Raw genomic sequence first — 23,103 nt, forward strand, 5'->3', positions numbered from 1 at the left:
TAATCATCAATTGGTGTCGATTCTATTTAGTTTAAGTTAACTCGAATTGGGTTGGAGTTAGTTTTAATTTCAAAGTTCATTTTATTGCAATTCGTATTCCACCCTTCGCGCGATGAAGATCGTCAATGAAATTTATTATGAAGTAAAATGCACACTACAAGTTAAAATTAAATACTTTGAAACTAAGTAACTCAAAGCTGATTCGGTCTTTTGTGATCATCAGCGATCCATGTCACGCTAACGAGAGAAATGTTCTCCAGAAAATTCCTTTATACGATCCTTTCAACAATTTCTACCAGTTCACTTGTCCTCGCGCTCGAAACTTTAATTGTGAACGGTAATTTCCGTTCTAATTAATTTTGCGACTCGCTCGTATCGTAGCCTAGAATCCAACGCCTTTTAAACGAGAAGAGTAGAAATTCGTTATTTGCCAATAAAACTACTAGTCATGAAAATCTTCCTACTATCAACGATCATAGTTCGTGATATGTTCGCAAACTGTTCGCGAACATCAGCTTGATAATATATGGTCAGTCTGGCGGACAAAAATACATAGCGATGGAAACGGAAACGACGTATCGCAATTACGATTCGGCCTCGACACGATCGAAAGAAAGATTCGTTGAGGAGAGAACGGTGATTCTCTGTTGAAACTTGCAAATAGACTGTTCGATCGGCTGTAGTCGATATTTGTACGCTAGGAAAATGAACGACATTACGTAGCAGAAAGTGACGAGGCGGAGATCCTTTCAACGGATGCACGATGTGTACGATGGAAAATGGTCGAGCAATGGTGGAGAAGTAGGTCGTTTATTATCGTGACCGGGAACTTTCCCAAACGTGCAAAGATTTACCGAAGGAGGGTGAAAATGGATGAGAAGGCGGAATAAATAGAACGATTGAAGGTTTCTGTTTTTATCGTTCCCCTTTGGGGAGAGGACTTTGGGGAGCATAATCTTATTAGCCGAACATTTGAGAATTTTCCTGCAAGATGGATAGGAAATTGATGTTTCTTTGTAAAATGCAAAGATCCATTTTCAGGATATACTCGAACATTTGTAAATAAGCGACTGATGGAAGTCCACTTCTCTTCATATAAAATATTATGTTTTCTTTAAGATTATACTATTCACTAGAAAAAACATTTTTACAGAAGAAACGAATCAAGTGCGATAGGTGGAATATTTATATAAAGTATTTAAGGGATGACCACAGAATTGATACTTGACTTTTATCTGGCAGCTCGGTTTTAGCTCTGTTTTATGTTTGTAAACTGTAAAATGAAATTTCTAAGCCATCAGGCTGAAATAAATAAATACACGAAGAACGCTTTTATTTCAATTGCACGGAGAAACATTTATGAAACGAAGTTATAAACGAAGTTCATTATTACCTTTCCATTGTATATTTCAAAGACACGCGTTCGATCGTTGCACCAATTAAAGCCTATACGCGCCAATCGCGGTTCAATAACCGCCACTAAAAAACCATCAAAACTCGTATACCTACCGCTTGTCAACATGCAAATGCATTGGAAAAATTGTTCGCGCACCACATTCTACGACAGCAACAACGACACGCACCTTTAATCGTCGCCTACCATTGCGAACGCGTTCTACTATCGATCACGTCATTAAAAAATTCTACGCAATTTATGTATGAAACACGCTTCGTCACCATAGGCCAGTTAGCCGAAAATAGCATCGGATCGAAGGAACTTTTGGGCGATTGACACTCCAGGAGAGACAAACAACTACAACTTCATAGTGCATCGAACGCGATGCATACAACGACAAACTTGTCACACGGATACGATGATACAACGTGTGGAAAGTTGCCGGTGAATTGGCAGGGTAATCGAGTTTCCGTGCTTGGGTAATGGTTCGTCGATGCCGCTAACGATGGCGACTGATGCAATTTCTCTGGTGCATTCTACGCCGCTGAATAGAATTAATTCGACGTTCAAAAGCGTTGCCGGCCGTTATTATTCTCGTTCAGCTGCGTGGCTATTTGGAAGCAAACCCAGGGGTGAACAAAGAGTAATATAAACAAGAGAGGAACGACCCCTGATATCCTCGGGGCTCTTCCATCTTGCTATTTTTCACGTTGCTGGTCGACAAGCATCTCTGACAGACGCCGGGAGCGGGTGCACGACCTGGGAATTCCCACGGTGAAGCTGCTTCGACTTCCCAGCCAGGGTCACGGGAAAAGATCTCGTCCTATTCCACCGGAGTTTCTCGTTCGTTGTACGCCTTCACCGTCTCGTTCAAGTCTCGTCCAGCTCTTAGCTATATCTTTATATATTCTTCTCTTTTCTCCGTTTCTTTTTTTTCTCGCTTGAACTCTACCTTCCACCATACTAAATTTATTTGTAGATGTAGCGTTTGACGAGTAGAATCCAAAAATACTAATTTTATCACGAGCGGATCGTTAGTTTGAGTCTCTCGGAAGCCAAAGTCAGATGCGATTAATATTCAACGTTTCAGGAAACTTAGGATCTACTCGCGTAGATTTATTTATTACAGAGAGTTTCAATGTAAATTTAAGAAATCGATCCTCGTAATCGTCATGTTTCTTCGCATTTCGATTTGTAAGGTTCATTAGCATAGTCCCTGAACGAGTTAAACGTTGCGAAGAAGGTTAGAAATTCTCTGCGCCCTAAGACGAAGTTCGGCTCTGTTGTACTCTTCTTCCCTTCTTGTTGCCCTTTACGCCTTGAGGCGTTTCTTCAACGAGATGTACTACTAGAACGACGGGTGTTCGAACTGGGTTAAACTCCGGGGGCGAATCGAACCGCGGATCTTCGGTAATCGATGAAGCAAAACTGCGTGGAATTCGGACCAATAACGAGTTTGTGGCGCGAAGAATGCCTGTGCGCGCTGCGAATCGTCGGTCGTGCGAGTATCGCAGACGAAATTGAAAAATCGATCTATAACGAGGACTGTTTAATAGTATTCGAGCACTGAAGCATTCAACAGTTCTCGTATGTTTCACATAAGATGATCGGCCTAATTGTTTGTAAAGCGGTGCTCAATTATTAATGTATTTAAACGGACAAGTAATTGGAATTTATCTCGTCGATACGACATCGATGTACACGTTACAGCACAGATTAAAACCATTTGAAATATTCGTGCCGATACACGGTTGTTATTATACTTCGTTTCGTGCTCGCTGATAAACGATTACTTTGTTAGAAGCATCTTTACGTCTGTACTTTATGGGCTAAGGAAATATCGTGTCTTTGTTACGAACGACTTTGAGTTGAAACTATGCCAGACCACGGACGTTTCATCGTTATCATTCATGTTGCTCGAGAAACATCTTATAGTTGCGTGATCGCATTTGCCACGGTTTGCAAGGTCCGACTATGCACCGACTGCTGCTACTACTGCCAGCTACGCTTCGCTTCTTACTACTTACTGACTTGTATATACAATTACTTGTTACGGAACTAAAGTTTCAATTAAAGTTATTTTTCAACTTTTTAACGACTGGCAAATCTCGTTTTACATTTTTCAAATGCCGCAAAGGAACTACACGTTGTGTGTAATAGTGTAAGAGCTGAACAAAGTGAGTGTCGAATTTACAATTTCTCCATCTGCAATCTCATTCGTATTTCTTCTATTGATAAGTATAAACACCGCAAAAATCATGTTAATTAACCCTTGCTATCCCTATTATAATTTTCGATACTGACTTCGTTACGTCTTTAATTCTAAAATTTATGGAAACAGTCAGCATCAAAAAATAGGAAACAGATAGATTTTCAAAGTATTTTCCATCGTCGATCGATTAATTATAATGCAAGATTTCTACGCGATTAATTAGATTAATAGAGAGAAGCGAAGTAAAGTATTTTAGCCGACGATACTACACAGAATAGTAGGATCTAGTCCGCTAATCTTGCTTCCACTTAATTGCTTAAACATACGGGTTGGAAGGTTCAAAGCTTAGTCAAGCAATAATTGAAACCAGTCTTATCTATATCTCACATGCACTCAATGAATACTTAAAATTCTCTACACTTACATTTCCCTCGACTACTGACCAGACAAAGTATAACTCGTTGTCAGATTCACAGTTAATCAACGCGAAACTGCTATAAGTCGAAAAAGATAAAGGCTAAAACGTTGTACGTCGACGACAAGTAATGTCACCGTTTAAAATAAACTTCAGCCATATCTAGCGATTGATTCAACAAGCAAACACGAGGTACCAACCCCATTACCGTTACGAAGCGAAGAAAGCGACGATAGGGTGAAACGTTATACCTCGCGCGACCGCGCTCATTGATTTTTCTCCAGTGAACTTGCTGGTCTGACTACGTCCGGCCTATACCACTGCCGTTACGTTCCACTTTCTGTTTACCGCGATTAACTTACTTTCGCGTAATCGTATCAACATGGTAGCTTTCATTTCTGGTCTCCACATCGATTACGAACGTTGTTAGAAAATTGTCGGTTTAGCTTAGTTCCAATTTCGACCCATTGTTCAGTTTATAGTTTGACAAATCGTAATTACATGACACGTAGCGCAACCATTGGGTATAGGTCGGACTTTAACGATGTGTGACTCGTCGTGTTTCATTAGATAGCTCGTTAGTATTGGCTAATGGCGTCCTCCTAGAAGAAACATAAGTCCAGTCGTCGAAGTACGTTATCCCTGATCGTCCCACGTACAATTTCGAACGGTAACTCGGAATAAATGTACGATTTTCGCTCGCTTAACCTTTATGATATTTTATTGCAGCAGAAAGGTTGCTGTGTGTTACGCTTATCTATAGCGTGATTTGGGTTCAGCTCACGCGTCGTTAAAATTTATTCTCCTTTATTAAGACATAGAAGGAAGAAAAAGGGGAGAAGGCAGAGATTATGGAGTGTTGCTGTTTCTGGAAAATTGTCTTCTTAAAATATTTTCCAGAAATTAATTACGCGCAAAGCTAATTGCGAGCTATCTCAGTTGGTGTCGTTTCTCTTTACTATACGTCTTTCTGAATCATTCTTAATTATATCCTGTTTTTTCATCGTTAACAAGTTCCTGATGTTGAAGGAACGCGAAAGTATCGTTAAACTTGCGTAGTTCTAATTTTCTGCGAATTTAACAAAATGTCAGTTTTCTTCAGTTTCGAATATTACGGACAAGACAGTTTAATTAATCAGGACAGTATAAGTACTCGGAGAAGGTCACTTATGGCTATCGTTAATCAACTACACAGTAAATTTAATACTGCAATAATATGGTTAAAACGAAGGATTCGCAACGACCGTGTTAATCAATTTATCCCGCAAGAGGAAATCATTCACAAGCTTAACCAGGCGTTTATTCCGTTAAGAAATCGATCCAGTAACTATATGACCCAGAGACGATGAGATGTGGATAAACGCAATAAACCGAGTAATATTATTCACTGTGGGGGTGCAGCTGCGAGGCTCTCGCGCCAATTATGAAAAACGGAGACATTGTCGAGGATCCATAAGAAAATTATCCGACAGGATTACAAGAAGAAAGCTAGAGGTTCGTGACGTTGGCGAGCCGTGTCGTCTGGCACCGTGAGAGAAAAAGGGAAATACCAGTCCAGCGCATAACAGTGACACACAAAGGAGGAAGAGAAAGAGGAAGGGAACGGGTGAGAAACGGTTCTCCCTCGAGACGAGGAGAAAATCGTAAATGGAGCTTTCTCTATCAGCGACGGATATTACGTCAGGGACGAGGTACCGCCATCTCTTTGGCACTTGCTTCGCGGATCAATAGGCCTGTTCTTGGAAATGTCTCTCGTCAACGATCGCCCCGCGAGAACACTCCCTGCTGTCGTTTCGACGTTTGTCCCGGTTGAAGATATCCTCGAGCATCATTATTCACAGCAGGATTGTTTTCTTCGCAGTAGAAAAGTTTCACTATCATAAAATCTTGCGCGTTTAACGAATAAGTAAAATTCGATGTAGAATCGTGATCAAAATTTATAGACACAATGGCTCGTGGGTAAACTATGGATTTTTATTTTCGTTTGCACAATTAAACGAAAATAGCGATTAAATAGAGAGAGATTCGTTTTACTTATAAAAATTTATGGCGAGTTTTCTGTATATAGATATGTATATGATATATCATATATCTTTGCATATCGTATACATTCTGTACGTTTTTGCGTCTTCAAATTTTGCATAAATACATACAAATCTGCAGTCTACTGGTGATAGTATTTCGACGCTCATGTAGAAAGCCTTTTCAGTAGAAAATTTTCATACATGTATATCGTATGTGTTATGTAAAACATTGTGAAGAAGCATAATGTCACTGTCGCGATTACATCATATCTCACCAGAATGTTAATGCAATTCCAAAATGTTTTGAACTACACACATAAAACTTTCTACAAGTGATTTTCGCAAGCCACTGTACGTTCATTTGGTAATACCGAACGAAAAGTATCGTAAAATTCGCTTCTGGTAATTTTCCATTTTTTTGATTCGCGTCCGAGATAAAAGTTAGAATTTTTTTCTCTCATCTCCCTTTTTAATTTTTTTTTTTTTTTTTGTGAAGTTCCCCGGGCAGTCACAAACTTTTATAACCGCGAATGCGTACATTGTAATTTAACTGGCGCGGATCTCGAATGAAACGTACTGAAAGTTTGGTCGAGAAATATAAGTTGGACAGCCCATCACGGATCAATAAGTCGGTCCGTTGCCGTAACGGATTTTCCCTGGTCTGCTTGGAAATTTCTCCGTGCGGTTTCCTTTCCTTGTTACTCGTTGTTACTGCAGCTGCTGTTGAAAACGATATTTTTCAACACGCGTTGCGCTTGCGGCGAGTGTAAAAACGCCATGGACGTAAAATGATTAAAGGTGGCTTGGTAATATTGCGAGTCAATTACTGTCAAGGCTCGCACTTCGATCAATAGCCGTTCTTGTAACTGCGGGGCTCTTTCTCTGTTAATCGTTTCAGCAAAACATTTTCACGCGTTTACGTGACTCACATGGCCGGAAATAATTTACGTGAATTGTATTCGTTAGAGTAAAAGCTCGCTTATTCACTTATCCGAATTTAGAATTTATTAGACTGTTAATTATTCAAATGGTAACTCTTCTTTCTGGATCAATGATTTAGTCCTGGTAATGGGAATTCTTGTTTAGAATTATAATATCGTTAATATGTGTTCGTAATAATTAGCCTGTCTCATTAAAGGTCATTGATTTTCATATCTCATTTACGTTTCCCTTTGCAAGCTTCGTTCGAATAATCATCGATAATCGCGACATTCGTTATTTCCAGTTTAACTGAATTAATTACCTTACGGTTGTTTTATATCATCGTTGTTCTCGCGTGTATGTAATATTTAAAATATGACAAAGACTTTGCGTATCATGCAGAAGATAGATTCAACGTGTAACGCATTTTGTGTCAACTTCCAGCGTATTATCATGTTACCTTTCGAAACAGAAAACAAGACGCAACGCTATTGACGGTTGAAATTAAAAGCAAATACAGCGAAGGGAGTATCGCGGTAGTTTGCTCGCATGTTACAACTATTCTTTAAACATATAAATTGAAAAACTCCTGATAACTTCATTTCTTTATGTTTCAAACTTAAACTACGTCTAAATGTTCTTATTACTTCTATGAAATTACTGTTATGTAAGATAATGAATATTATCCTTCGCGAATATAATCGAATTCGTTTTACATCGTTGTTCTAACTTATAAGGAACATAATAGGATCTTAAATTGCATATCAAAATTATTATTTCACTTTATTCGATACAAACTCTTACGAAATACTATTATAGTTCGCATTATAATTCGTTTGTAATTCCATTGCAAGGAAATTCCATTGAAAGGATGAGTCAGTGGCAGTGATAAACATTTGTGGTTACGTAACCAACTAAATATTACAACAAACCAACAATTCCCTTTCCACGAACGAATTGAATTTCATAGAACTGTCATGCTCGTACTTCGAATACAAATGAAAGAGAAATACTCGTATTATTCAAGCCAGCGCGGATCTTATTGTCGGTAGAATCAATCTGGGTGTCTCTAGACGTCGTTTCAACGCACAAGTGGCTATAACCCAGCAAAAATGGACATGTACTTCCCTCGAGACTTGTCTGGATATTTCATACGACGTGCAATTACCTTCACTACTATGCCTCGTAATTTACCCCTTTAAAAATTAACAACCAATTTTACTATCTCACCCTTGCAAGCCCTTTTCTTCTCAATTTTTATCCTTAAAACCGTGCAATTTTATGTCGATTTTACCGATTGATCATTTGAAAGACAAAATTTATTCCTTCGGTAATCATCAAATGGATTCTCCTTTCATGTATCCTCTTGATTTAAATCGATATCTTAAAAATTTTGTGTATTGTCTTCACTACTGTGTATCGTAATCTTTATTTTATAATATCCATTTTCGTTTCATTTTCTATCATTAAATACGCGTGTAATAACTCGTATACGATTGGGCATCGATCATCGATTGTAGATCTTTCCAAGACACAGTGAAGCTTCAGTGGTCATCGAATGAATCTTTGTTTCCACAGATTCTCTTAATTTAAATCTGTACTTTAAAATGTACATATAGAAGATACGTTGTAGTATTGTTACACGACGACAAAAGCTCTTCTATTTCTTGTTACGTTTTCTGTCATTGTCCCCTTCGTGGTTCTGTGTTTGAACTTGACTTCGTCTTGCTGCTATTGTCAGTGCAAAACCAGTGTCGAGTGTTCTCGACAGAGAAATGAAGTAGACGCATTTATATGTCCCTCTTGGGAAAATCGTAGCTCTTCGACCGCGTTGGCTTTCCTTTTTCCGTTTGCATTCGACGTTGTGTGAAGCGACACAAAATATTATTTCGTTAATTATAAGCGATACTCCCATTCACAATTTTTAAAATATTCAAAAAGGTGATAAAGATATACTGAGACTAGATGAGACTAAATAATCGACAAGAGATGGTTCCACGTGTGAAAATAAATGGAAAATGCAGAATAACGTTTTTCTCTAGACGCTTTGTTTCCGAGAAAAATAAATTTGAAAGTTTATCATACGCGTGTACTAGGTCGATTCTTGATTAAACACGGTCTTTTCTTTTTTCATTTTTATGTTCTTCAAAATGAAATCCCGAACGGAAAAATTTTACTCTACATTTTCGACCAATCTTTACACGTGGAACAACCTCCTGTCGGATATTTAGTACCGTCCAGTCGGGAATTAATCATGTTCAGATATATTCGATAAATTTTGAAACTGGATTTTCTCGAAAATTAAACCTTAAATGAAAACATTATATTCCATATTTTATTCTTATTTTTCCATGAAAAATCACCTCGTGCTCGCTTATATTATTCGTTGTACGTTATTCGGCCGCTCCCTGTATGTACTTACTTGTATTGAATATTAAAATCAAATAGGAAGAAAAGAAACGTTAATATAAAATTGTATCGAATTTTAAAATTGCTCTTCTGTAATAATATAAAACGTGAAAGATATAACTTATTATAGTCTAATAAATATTTCAAACGAAATAATCATTCTGAAGGATTTTTAAAATTTTTCTAATGAAGTTTTGGATTTATTTGCTACGAGTTCTCATATGTGTCCTAACACATACGAATTGGGCTATACACAAGGGAAGTGCATTACGTAAAAGACCAAGCGATACACTGAGCATTGGGAATGGAAAATAGGTCGTCACGCATCTGTGACAGAATCCAATAGACACAAGTTTTTGGGTGAAGGTCGGTATGAGCTTGCTGAAACTGTAGTCCTTGCGTTCGTATCGCAATATCGCATGTATAAACCGAGCGAATTAATAGAATTAACGGTAATCGGCTGTTATAAATCTCTCCTTTCATAATTTGTATCACGTCATCGTTATTAAGAGCCTTTCAGCGTTTTAGCACACAACTCCAAAGAAAACGACATTATTTACGACCGTCTGCGTTTTCACCTTGTTCCGTCACCTTTCCTCACACTCTATTCGAACCTAAAAGCTCCTGCAAACTCTGTCGACACGCCGGTGCTTTTCATTGTCGAGCCGAAACTTTCCTGGTAAATTTTCCTTCGAGTTCAAATTCACCGGGGACAGGTGAACTCGCGAGAACGATAAGAGTTTGAAATATGAAAGGTTCCCTTGGAAGGTTCCGCTACAACTCGAAGAAACTATCGATTGGTCGAAATTGAATACAACCACGCAAAATGCGTTAAAGCGACTATCTGACCGTGAAAAAGTCATGGCATATTGTGCAGTCTAATATCGGCTAACGTTCGATTATTTCAATTACTATTGACACTATTATTTCAGAAATTATCGTTCGAAAAATTCCTAATATTTTTGTTGTTTTCTATGGGATAATAAATAGCCGAACAAAATTCGGCTCTTAATATTAAAAAGAATTAAGGTGGAAAAGAAAAGAACAAAATTATTTAATAAAAAAACACAGGATTTTTTCGATGAGAAAACGTTGAAACTCATATATCTTAATAAAATTGGGAATTGTAAGTGGAATGCTCAAATCCGCAAAGATTTAGAAAATTAAAAAAATATATAGATTGAAATATATTGTGATAAAAAATGATCAAAATTAATGATTTTTCTCGGTCAGTCTTTTTAAACACTATTGCAACCTGTACCAATCCATGTAGTTTTACTTATATTAAAGATTCAAATAACATACACTTGGATATTGACCATCTGTTACTGCATCTACTCGAAAATGTCATCAAATTTTTCTACTCTTATTGCAAGACTTAAATATACGAACGATGCACGGGAAAAAGAGGGAATACTAATTTCAGTTTTAACGAATTTTGAAATTCACATTTTCTCGTATGCTCCTGTATGTGCAAATTTCCCCAGTTCTACAGTAGATGATTACAAGTGATCAAGGTGTACAACGAAAGAATTGTTTCATTTCTTTTTAATTGTTCAATGTGCAATATATTACTTAAGATTACAAGTAAAAGCTAGAATTAACGTGGAATAAAATAAACAACGAATATGAAACGATATTTTATTTTGACATATGAGAAAATATGAACTTGTAACGTTATATATTTAAAAAGTAAATTTCCCTTCTCTGAGAAATGCTAAAGCTCGACGTTACCCCTTTGACCTGTCGACCATTTACATCTTACTCTACGATCTCCTACATTTTAATTAAAAATCCGAGAAATATGGAAACTTGAAGAAACCAAGAATCGAATAACCAAGAAAAATAATGAAAATTAAAACATTCCCAAACACCGTGTACCGTTGCGTTCGCCAAGTCGCACCATAAATCAAACTCCGGCTTAACAATTATCGCGACGATTTGGCAGCGACGGTCGCGCATCTGCTAAGACTTTGAAATATGAAAGTTTCTCCGGAACTGGAAGAAGCTATCGATTGGTGGAAATTCAACGCGAGGCGTTCGCCAAGTCACGCTGCGACCCGAATTTCGGCTTAATAACTATCGCGACGATTTGGTAACGGTGCTCGTGCGAGCGGAATTACGGATTGCAAAGTGTTAGTCGACGAGCGAGCGAAGGAAACGTGACTCGTCTTTGTTACACGGAGATGCGGCGGAGCTTTCCTTTCGGGACGTGCTTCGTCGTTTCTGACGGTTTAGTTCCCGTTGGGAAATAGGTCGGCGCTGAAACGACGGACGAAGCACATCGACGAAGAACGCTTATTGAAAGACCTAGTCGTTTTTAACGACGCTCTTGCTCGGACGATATACACCAACCGTTAGCCGTCTCGTAATAATGCGCGCCGGTTGACAGCTGTCCTGATATCGCGTCGTTAGACGTTGAAAGGGACCCGTGAAGAGAACATCGCCAGATTGAAAGGTTGTCAATGCCCGCGGAACGAGAGAACGTCGAGAGACTCGGACAAAATGGGGAAATCTTATCAAGATTTTGTCAGAGAATTGTCCTTGGCTACGTACAAGTTGTTATTATTCAATACGTACATATTCGTACGTGTTGTATTTATTTTTATAATTTTCCTGATAATTGACGTCATCGTATTGTACGATACGCGGAAAAAATTCTAAAAACGCGTGGGTTAACTCGAGTTCGGCAAACAGATAGTAGGAGCCTTTTACACTTTGACAAGTACAAATCATTTTGATTGATATTGGTATAAGCGGACATGATACAAAGTTATTTTGATTTTGAATATTAAAATAAAATTGTACAACCAGTCATTTTGAATGCTGTGGTGCTTCTAGTGTTAATATATATTATTACATTGTTTTATAGAGTTCTTTATAGATGTGCTTTATTCTTATACTTTCATAGCCAGACAGTTTATCGGAGTTCAATGTCATTGAAAATACAGTAGAGACTACTTAAATCATTCGTATCTTCATGCTCAGTGACCATATTATCTGTTTCGAAAGTAAAGAAATAATGTTTGGCAAAATAATGGGAGTATCAAAGTGCATTATATCGCAGTGCGCATGTGGGACACGCTGTAAAGGATTCATGATATAATCGAGGCAAGGGAGATACAAATTAGAAACATATATCTACACACCTTAATAATTAACTGTTTAGCGACGAGGCAAGGCAAGTGACACCCTGACGTGTGATTAATACTAATCTTACTAGATCGAGTCAAATGACCGGTTTCAAAATTTAATTTAGAATTGTACATCCATCGTTGCTTCTTTTGTAACTGATATTAGCAACTATAATAACTATATTAACAAAAATTGAGAAATTGATTAATACAATAACATGAGAATTTACATAAAGTTAAATGAACAAAAGAAATAACGATGAATGTACAACTTTAAATTAAATTTTAAAAATATGAACAATATTGTATTTGATAATTGTCACGTACCAGTCGTTGTATATTTCTAAAAAAATGCTCCATCGATAAAATGTTCACAAACATTGATGTGAATAAAAATAACAAAAGTTAAAATGTAAACGTTAAAAGCGCTTTGGCTTGCAAAAAGAGAAACACAAACACGATACTTATACAAATAAATACAATATCGTAAATGTATATAGCATCGTATTTAATTATTCTTATCTATAAATCATTTTATATCTGATGAAAAATTCTATCTTGATGAGTCATTAATCTTACGGCGAAGTTGAAGTAAACTTTGGTATCAAAGTTTGCTCGTGCTACAAATTTCACTAAGAAAATAAAAGCTATTACTCTCTTAATTCGATAGCTAGAGATTGTAAGCATCTCCAGCGGATACAATAAATAAAAGTGGCCTGTTCCAACGGAACTAGTGCGACTTAATCTACCTCTGATAATAACCGGCAATAAGATAGTCGAGAGGAAATGTGTTCTCCTACTAATCGCCTGCTGATTCAATGGCTTTCTATGGCCTGCTAAGAGAATTATCCGGGACGTAATAGTTTTTAGACGAATTGTCGATCGTTGCTAGATCTAAATGTTATCTCAGCTGCTATAATCTCCTTTTGCAAATGTTCGTAAAATTCTGAATTGAATATCCAGAATGTTATTCGTGAAAACTTTAACAAATAAGATTACAAAAAAGAAGAACGAAATTTTGTTATCTTTGTTTGATATCATGTATGAATATGTATATCATAATGTACGTAGATTATATATGAGTATATGTAGTTTGCTGTTTGGAAATTTTCGTTAAATTATTAATGAGTAATTCCATATTAAATAGGATATACAGACTATTAATCGCTAAAATTGAAGCACATAATATTATTAGTGTGAATATGAACTGAATATACGGTACACAGGACCTGTAAACCTTATTAACAACCTTACCGAGGATTAAACTCAGTATGAGATACATAGATATGCTTACCATACATAGATAACTTTGTAAGGTAGATATCAGTAGAAACGCATCGCCGATAATGAAGTTTCGATAGCAACAAAGTTATTGAACTATAGGAACCGACATAGTTATAAAATATTCGTAGGCCTCGATAATAGCGTAAGAATTGTCGAAGTTCCTAAGACAAATCCCATAGGAAATTGAAGAAGTCCAAGAATTCTTGTACTTCGCGATGTCTCCGAGACTCTTGAGGTCTCTGAAGTATTCAGAAACACTTAAATTAAAAATTGGACGAATTGGAATTTTTGAGATACCTGTTTACTCCTAAAACTTTAAATTCTTGGAACTTTAGAAGTTGCAGGGATCTCCGAACCCTTCAAAATCTCTGGAACAAAAAAAAAAAGGAAGACAGGAGAATTACGTGGATTAATAAGATCCATGAAGTACTTGTCACTTCTGAAACCTTCGATTCCTGAAGTTTTTGCACCTTCGAGATCCTTGAAATTTTCAGAGACAAAGAGAAAAATTAAATAAATTAATTTTTCAATGATTTTTTCTTTTTTCATACGAGTATCAATTATTTCTAAAATCTGTAGCTGTTAGGCCTGCGGATTTAAGTAACCAAAAACTTGAAGGTCGTGTGGCATGAAAATAACGAAGGAAATCCAGGGTATGTCGATTCAGCAGGTTTCTGATATTGACTATTATAACTCCATTGACCTTGATATCGAGTTCCATGACCCGTGACTGTCTCATATCGACTTTCGAGGCACTGCTCTTCCTGATATCGCGTCCCACGACCCGGAGGACTCCTATATCGACTTCTGCAATTCTAACTAATATCGAGTTTCACGACCCCTAAGCGTCTAGAATCGACCTCTATGACTTTGCTGTTCCTGATATCGAGTCCCTCGACTCCGTACGTTTTTAATATCGATGCTTAAGACTTCAACCGCGGACAATTTTCATATCGTTCTGTAAAAAGTAACAAACGATATTTTTATCTCGTATAGATTTATCACAAAAGCACTCTTAATGCAATATAAAAAACTATAATGACAAACGATAAACGACGTGATAATATCGTAGCTTTTCGAAATTAATAGACTAAGAAGATACGCTTACTGAGGGAATAAGTAGACGTGGTTTCAGATTCGCCCGCGGCTGCAGGGTTAATACGCCCCCGCAAGTTCAATCTTCATAATATTAAATTGTACTAACCTGAAGCTTAGGGATATCAGTCCTTATTATGGTCTTCTTGTTAACGCAAACCTCGCGATCTTATAAAATTATACGTAACTTTGATCGTTAGCATAGGGGCGCTTTGGACAATTTGTAGCGCAGCAGCTTTTCGTAGTGAAATAAATAATGTATTAAAATTTAGAAATTATTAACAGAGTAGTGATTGAAAATAATGTCGTTGATCTGAGCATTGGTCGTATTTCTCATGGAACTAACTGAATTAAATTACGAGAGAATGATTAATATCGATCGCTTTCCCGTATAGTATTCGTATTCCTTGAGGTCTGACTAAAAATGCTAATTCTACTGTCGCTTATTATCTCTGACAAATCAATTTCATCGTATGAATTTCATTCATAGTATTCACAGCGTTCTATTAAATATCATAATAGCGTAGGATAATGAGATTATCATAAACTACCTTCGCAACTGCATTTTCCTAATGAAGTTGCCGAAAAACACACGTGTCTGAATATTTTTTGCCAGGCGTGTCGGTGCCAATCCGACAGAATCCTCTGCATATTACACGAATCAAGTGTGCACGACACGTGCGAAATTCTCGAGCTTTGAAGATTCGGTGACCAGCGACATGCTCTGCTTCACATTCGTTTTCCATTCCACGAGCTTTAATCCCCAGACGATAATTCCACACCTTCGAAACGACTTGACACGAGTAAGATTCCTGACATTCGAGCCACGTTCCGCGACATCACGTGACCGTAATACTCTGCATGAACACCATAAGCACGCCCTCTCAGAATCGGTCTACGATTAAAATCATTTTTCGCTAAGAACGTCGGTTCTCGTCGCGGAAAGTCCGTTAACGACTTAAAATGAAATTTCCGGGTGGAATTTAACCACGATGAGAGCACTTTACCGTGTATCCTATAAAAATATCTCATTACACGACGCCTTGTTATTTTCGCGATATAATGCTTCGAATATTTAGATATCGTACATCTGGTAGAATAATAGGATTTAGAAATTAATAATAGATAAATTAGTAAAGGATATAATGATCACACACTTGTTTAATTATAAATTAAATTACATTTAGATTTATTAATAATAGTCACCTTGCTGTGGAATTCTGCGAGGTCTGATTATGAATGGCAATTCTACTGTTGCTTGTGTTACACCTTCTGCTTTTTACGGGGAAACGATACTTTAAACTTTGCTGTTAATCGGTTTAGTATTATCCAAACATTCTTTCATTTGCTTTAGGAATTAAATAGTTTAAATAAACGAAGACAATAAAAGAAAAATAAAGAAATCTTCGTGCGAGGGTTAATCGAAAGGTCGAGCGCGATCGTTACATATCCATCGCATCGATGACTCACGTTTCATCCGCAGTTTTCAATATACGTTTGCGTCACTTTGAAATCAATTCACCTTTAAAACTAAAAAATTGTGGTTTTTCAAACCTTTGTCTTTGTATCGACGGGTGCACACGCTCTGATACAGATGAGAAAACAAATGTGAGGGGTCACGTTGAACGTTACGTATCCTCGTGGTTACCGCAGGTAATTTCCCATGAACTTCTCCATCGAATTTTAAAGTTCTATTATCGTACAAGTATATTCATACGTTGACCATGTTATATTCCTCTTTAATAAAAAATTTATAGTAAAAAGTTTTTCTCATAAAAATAGATATCGACGTAAATAAATATTTATATATGGCATATCTAATTTCATTTGTACCATACATACAAACTATATATATACATACAACATACAAAATAAAGAACTACGAAAAGATCTTCAAGTCTCCACGGTAAAGTAGAAAATTCAGCGAATATACGACAGATAGAAATCGAGAACGATAAAACATCCAAACCCTCTAGCTAATATATCGTTCACTGATAGTACCATTAAAAAAGACAAAAAGAAAAAACCTAGTGACGCAAGCTCAAAGGTAAATGTATTCTCGTAATAGCACTAATCCAGTGCCATAATTATCAACCATACGCCATCCTTAAAAGCTAGAACAGTCTGCCAAATTATTATACATCCTACAGAACAAATTGCTGGAATTTAGCAAAGCTCATCTTAAAGAAAAAAAAAGAAAAATTCCATTTGAAACGGAAACATAACTGCTTCTAGATCTAAATATTACGAACATCACTCTGTATACAATTCCTTCGTCACTCCGCCGGATTTAAAAAGAAGTTTATAGATTCGAAGCTTTTACGCGAATCCGAAGCTTCCCTGTCCAGAAGGTGCCAGTGAATTTCTCGCAGACGCTGTTTCATTTCTGTAGCTTGTCTCGCCATAGATATTGATTTATCGGATACAATCCACCACACCGGATGGTGTTCCTCCAGGTTTCCCTCTAGCGCTGCAGGCTTCCGGAACGCGATACACCGAACCGGATCGCCAAATCAAATTCATGGCGAGCGCATAACTCCAGAGAGAAACTGCCCGCGTAGGATAAAGGGGGATGAAATGCAGTGACGGATTAACCCTGGATTTCCCTGCAGCGATCGAAATCCTGAAGCCGCGAGTTGCCCTTTCATTCGATACGATCGCAGCACTTGAACGTCTTCCGGTGATCTCTCGCTGAATTCGAGTCCGCGTCCAGCTTTCTTCATCGATCGTGGAAAATACGACGAATGGAAATTCTTCCCTTCCTCTTTGAATTCTCTGTTGGAAGAATAATATATTAATGTAAGACTCTGTGTCATCAAAGAAATCTGATAGGAACGATTCTTTGTCGTTCTTAGGAAGTTTCTAACGTAAGGATATTTTTTAAATATATTTCCTAACCAGAGGAAAACTCGGTTTTTAGAAAAATTTATTATTTTCAGAGGTATAGCTGTTGATTATCATCGAGGACAGTCCGTTCTCACAGTTTATCTCGATAGTAGAAAATAATGGGCGTCCAGGGAATTTTTTAAGTGTATTTTCCGAGCAAAGAAATTCGTTCCTTACAAACTTCAGTATTTTAATATAGTTGGCTCTCGTAATTCATCGTGACCGTGGAAGCAAACAAATGACACGGGAATTTCCTAATTATATTTCTCAGGGGGGAAAATTTAGTATTTAAAAAACTTAGTATTCTAAGAGACGTAGGTTTTGATTGCTATCAAACATAGTTGATTTTCACGATTCACCTCGATAGTAGGAAACAATATGCATTAAATATCGTACGTTCCTAAGATTTCTCGCGTTTCCATAGCTTCAATCCCGACAATACATTTAAATGAGCGAAGGAAATACATTTTTCACCTCGTTAATCTTTAGCGCCCAGTATACTAGGTTCGTTTGCCTGATTTATGAAGCGTGCAATTTATACAATTTCTCGTATCGATCAGTAGTCAGAGAAGGTAATAAATAGAATAAATAATAAACCGAGATCGTGTTGTCGTGTTAGGACGGTCTCCGATTACCGTGAAAAATACTTGTTCGTACGTGGAAATTGTACTCGGATCCGCAGTCCTAATGGCAGAGTCATATATTCGCGTGATCAACGGTTATAAAAATTCGCCACGGGACGTGTACACAATTGTAAAAGAGTGACGTAGACCTATCGACCTGCTGGTGGTGCAGCAAAAATAAACCGAGTTTTCTGGGCCACTGGCGCACCAATTCCTAGATCCGACGCCCGGAAATCGTGACGCCATGTTCAACTTTGGAAAAATATATATCTTCCTGTGAACAAAGCTTGCAGCTTACGTAGATTGACAGATTTTGAAGAAATTGTAACCGAGAACTAATCCATGTGGCGCCGGCAGTCTGCCGTACCATTCGATATCAATGAGACAACCTTCCGGTTTCATTTCTACGCTAGTTTGTTCGTCTTCGTAGTTGGCGCAAATATTGAATCGAAGATTATCTTCCGGACGTTACGTCTGACGCCGGATTGCTTCGTAAATGAGAAATTTCATAACAGTGTTATATAAATTTGTTTAAATGTACTTTATCTAATAGAAATGTTCACTGTACGTTTTGATCCAGTGAAAAGTTGAACAGAAATTTTAAACGTTCATTGTCACTCTGCCGATTACGATTATAATTACGATGTCATTCCTCTTTCGCGATGGCATGATTATTCGCGTTAAATGCAATATTCTATTCGGCGAATAAGAATAATAGATGAGCGGTAAATATTAATACGGAAATTGCATAGATGGATTCAATTTATATAAACTCAATGAAATAAAATTCAATCGGTATGTAGATTCTATCGCAACTTTATAATACGATTTACAATCTACCAGGATGAATGTTTAATAAATTCTATATTATACCGTAAAATTGTATTACTCGGTAAATTAAATTATCGAACAAATGGAATTGTTTTGAAAAACATTCACGAAAAATTTAGAAATATTTGAATCAAAGCATGAACCGAAAAACACCAGATCTCTATACCGATATTTCATTTTTCCAATCGAAAGTTTTTGACAAATGCATCGACAAGAAAATTTGTACGATTTCATTTCGTAGGTAGATGGTTCTGTCTGTTGGTGACCTGGCTCTTAACGACCAATAGGTCACAGCCATCAGAGATTACGACTGCAAGGTGAAAAAACAAAGAAGAATGGCACTCAATCTCCGTATAGCAATTTCTGTCAACGACAAAAGTCGTTTATTCAGCGTTGTGATTGGTGGCGTTTAACGGCCAAACTTATTAAAGCTCGAAACAAAAATATCGATCCCTTGCGAACGCGTTGTGGTTAATGAAGAATGCGCAACGATGATGCATTGTCTGTTCCGAGTGAAGGACTTCGTTGACCCAAATACGAACGCAATACGTAATAAGGGGACTCGTCGAACCAAGCTCGATGCCTGATGCTACACGATGTCCCGATGCATTGCGATTCTTCCAATTCGATTTTCGAATCAGAAATTGTTAATCGTCAGGTTTTTTCGCTTTTAGTGTCAGACAGAGTTGGATATCGTTTGTATTTGTCTACTGAATCACAGCCTGGTTCGTCTTGTGCAACGAAACTACCGCAGAACTTTTCAAGCTGAAAGTAATTTATACTTGTAATTGAAATTCATATAACTAATTCTCATAAATATAAAAAGGTAAAGTAAAAGGAGAAAAGTATAATCTACCATACATATGATACTCGATCAAGTCAAATAATTACAATTCACATAAACATTAAGAATCGTTTGTATTAAATTTGTTCGGTCAAAGTTTAGCTTAGGTTTGATAAATTAACTTTTTGTTCCGAATTAAAGCCCTTACGTTGTGGTATCAAGAATTTCGTTGATCCCAGGACCGTACACCAGTGAAAGCTAATTTGATCCTCGGAACCACAAACGACATCGATTTCCTTAAGATTAACTCGTAATATCACGTGTCTCAGGGTAACGTCGGGTTCATCAAGTCAGAGATCGCCAAGATCTTCGTTGACCCGAATACTAGAGCGATAATAAGAAGACTTGTCCGGTGGAGCTTTAGCTCCAACATCAGTGGAACGTCCTGCCTTTAATCCTTTCGGTTGCTCCGTATCTCCACGATCCGAGCTCATCCATTTTTCTTCGTTCTAAGCTGGATCCCTGCCATTCGTTTCATTGTACCTGCTGTCGCTTCACATTTCATGCTTACCGCACTTTCCTTTCCTTTTTTCTTTTCTTTTTTAAATTTCATTTATTTAACCGGAAGACAGCTAGCTATTCTCTGGGCGTCAAAGAAGAATTTCTATCCGGCTCTTAATGCAGATCCTCGACCGTAATACGGAATAAGTAGCTTTTAATTATCAAGGAGACAGATTTACTCATTCCATCGGATAAATCCAACCTTTAGAAGAAAAGCTGTTATAAAATCAGCATACGTTTCCTACTACCCGGCTTCCTTGGAAATTAAATAAACGAAGGAAGGTCGCATATAGCTGCTCTGATTGACGCTAGTTACTCACGCGATTGTTTCGCAGATAGAATCTCCGCGTTTCTATACCTAAGTAATTTGTATTACGTATGCAGCGTATATTTTACCATCATTTTTATTAAATGTCGCGAGATATTCCAAATGTCAAAAATAACGACCACGTTGCAACACAAACGCAGCTGTCCCAATTCCACCCCCATTCCAACGCTTATCTTCTTCATTAGGTATCCTAAAGCGTATACCGAATCTGAAAAGTATTAATCGAAATCCAACATCAAACCATTTGTACCACCCCCTCCCACAATTACAAATCACACTTAAATCATCCAACGCAAATCCCAATTGTCAAACCTGCAACTCCAACCTCGTGCTATCTTCTTCGTTAAATTGCCACATGACATCTGAAATTTCAAAAATGACGTTCGCATAATAAATCTAATTATTCCCTGATCCTGCTATCTATTTCTATTTCCACGAGACTGCTAAATCCAGCATATGGACGAGACGACGTATCCAGCGTGACTCGACGTGATCAATACGATCTTAGCCGCAGCGCGCGGCTATCGACGAAAATACGATAAGAACGATCTAATTAACCAAGAGGTGAACGAACCCTGTCACGGGCTCTTCTCGCTTTTTACCGTGGAAACTCGTCGCGTGGCGTGGAAATAGCTACCCATCGGCGCGACACAGTCCTCGTCGATGATAACGATAATTGCTCTCTATAACGTGGTCTCCAACGAGACACACATAACGCGCTTACTAGCATTGCTAGTGACAGCTGCTCTCTAACGCGGAATTAATGCTGTTCCAGAGATTGGTCGCTGAGCTGAACAAAGAACAGGAGGCTTTCATTGCCAACAAGCATACCGAAAAGGGTGAGGCCGTCGCACCGTGGGTCGGTGCACCCAACGAGGACATACTCCGCGAGGAATGCTTATCTCTGTCGACGGTGAGTAATTCCTCTGTGTCTCCTATTTCCGTTGCTAGTATACTCTCGTTCTAGAGAAGAGGCAACAGATCGAGTCCACACACACACACATAGAACACGCGTCGCGATCGTTCTTGGGAAAACGAAACGAAAGTGCCGAGAGTGCTTCGCAACTGGATTCCCATAGCAAACAATGACCTCTTGCCACGCGTTTCGGGTACATGTCTTGGTGTGTTAAGGCGGACGCCACGTATATTTTCGCTATGCTAATTTTTCAATGAGAATTAATGTACTCTTCTAAATATTCAGCATTGGAACATTCGCTGATGTTTAGTACAAATTGAATGCTTTTCTCGGGTTTTATTTTTGATAGAATTCTGTTTGTACGAACTTGTTGGGGAACAAATAGTTTATATTGAATTCGTATAACAGTAGTTTTCATCAACTATGATTTTCCGGTTATATAATAGGAAATCGAATAAATGGATTTCCATCGAGTATTTGTTTAATTTAACTAAAACTTTGTCAGAATCAATTCTGTTCAATCAAATCTGCAGATTTTTATAAAATAAAGTAAAATTTGTTAGTGTTTCGATAAATAGCGATACTTAGAGTAGGTGTCCTATTACTTTTAATTTAATTCCTTACGTGCTAGTTTAATTCCTTCGCTATAATTGTCTCTTTTGAAATTAAAGTATAGCACGTATAAGAATTACATACGAACCCTGTCCTTGATTCGTCTCATTTCTCTAATATTTTACAATTGTCCCGGAAAGGCTTGAATGTCACGTATAGTTGCTCGTATTAATGAAAGGGTTAATGAACTCGTGCAACGGAATATAGGCAAAGATTTTCGATTCCCGGTTAGATTGGCTTCCATTGCGTTTCGAGATCGAAACAGGGCAGTTGATATCTCGCAGCGACATACGCAGATGGGCATAGATATGCACATGTTTAATTTGATTCATGATTTAATAATACGTATGAATGATAACGCAGTGACCATGTATCATAGAGGCTGCGAAATTACTGTGCCAATTTATGATGACATAACTGATCGAGTCCGATGCAATTCTCTCATGGGAGAAATAAGATGAATTAAATAAAATTCCAATTAAACATTTACAATGCTATTAAAATACATTAATGACAAAGTCGATTGGAAAATTAAAAAAAAAAACATATCTCACGAGTATCTGATCATTTTGATTGATTTATTGTGACAGTATGTAAATTAATAATCAGCTCGTGACTAAAAGGGGTACATGACATACATATATTATATTATATATTATACATTCTTATACA

At 37.4% G+C, this 23,103-nt stretch overlaps 1 protein-coding gene across 4 annotated transcripts in view; it reads left to right on the plus strand.

Annotated features, from left to right (window-relative positions):
* LOC132907751 (synapse-associated protein 1-like) overlaps positions 1 to 23,103 on the plus strand; it is a 91,278-nt gene that overhangs the window by 52,556 nt on the left and 15,619 nt on the right. For all 4 annotated transcript variants that reach the window (XM_060961129.1, XM_060961132.1, XM_060961133.1 and 1 more), the window contains one exon: positions 21,679 to 21,816. In XM_060961129.1, coding sequence (XP_060817112.1) covers positions 21,679 to 21,816 — 138 coding nt within the window. The remainder of the gene's footprint in view (positions 1 to 21,678; positions 21,817 to 23,103) is intronic.

This window comes from Bombus pascuorum, chromosome 6 (assembly GCF_905332965.1).
Source record: "Bombus pascuorum chromosome 6, iyBomPasc1.1, whole genome shotgun sequence".
NCBI classification, from domain to species: Eukaryota; Metazoa; Arthropoda; class Insecta; order Hymenoptera; family Apidae; genus Bombus; species Bombus pascuorum.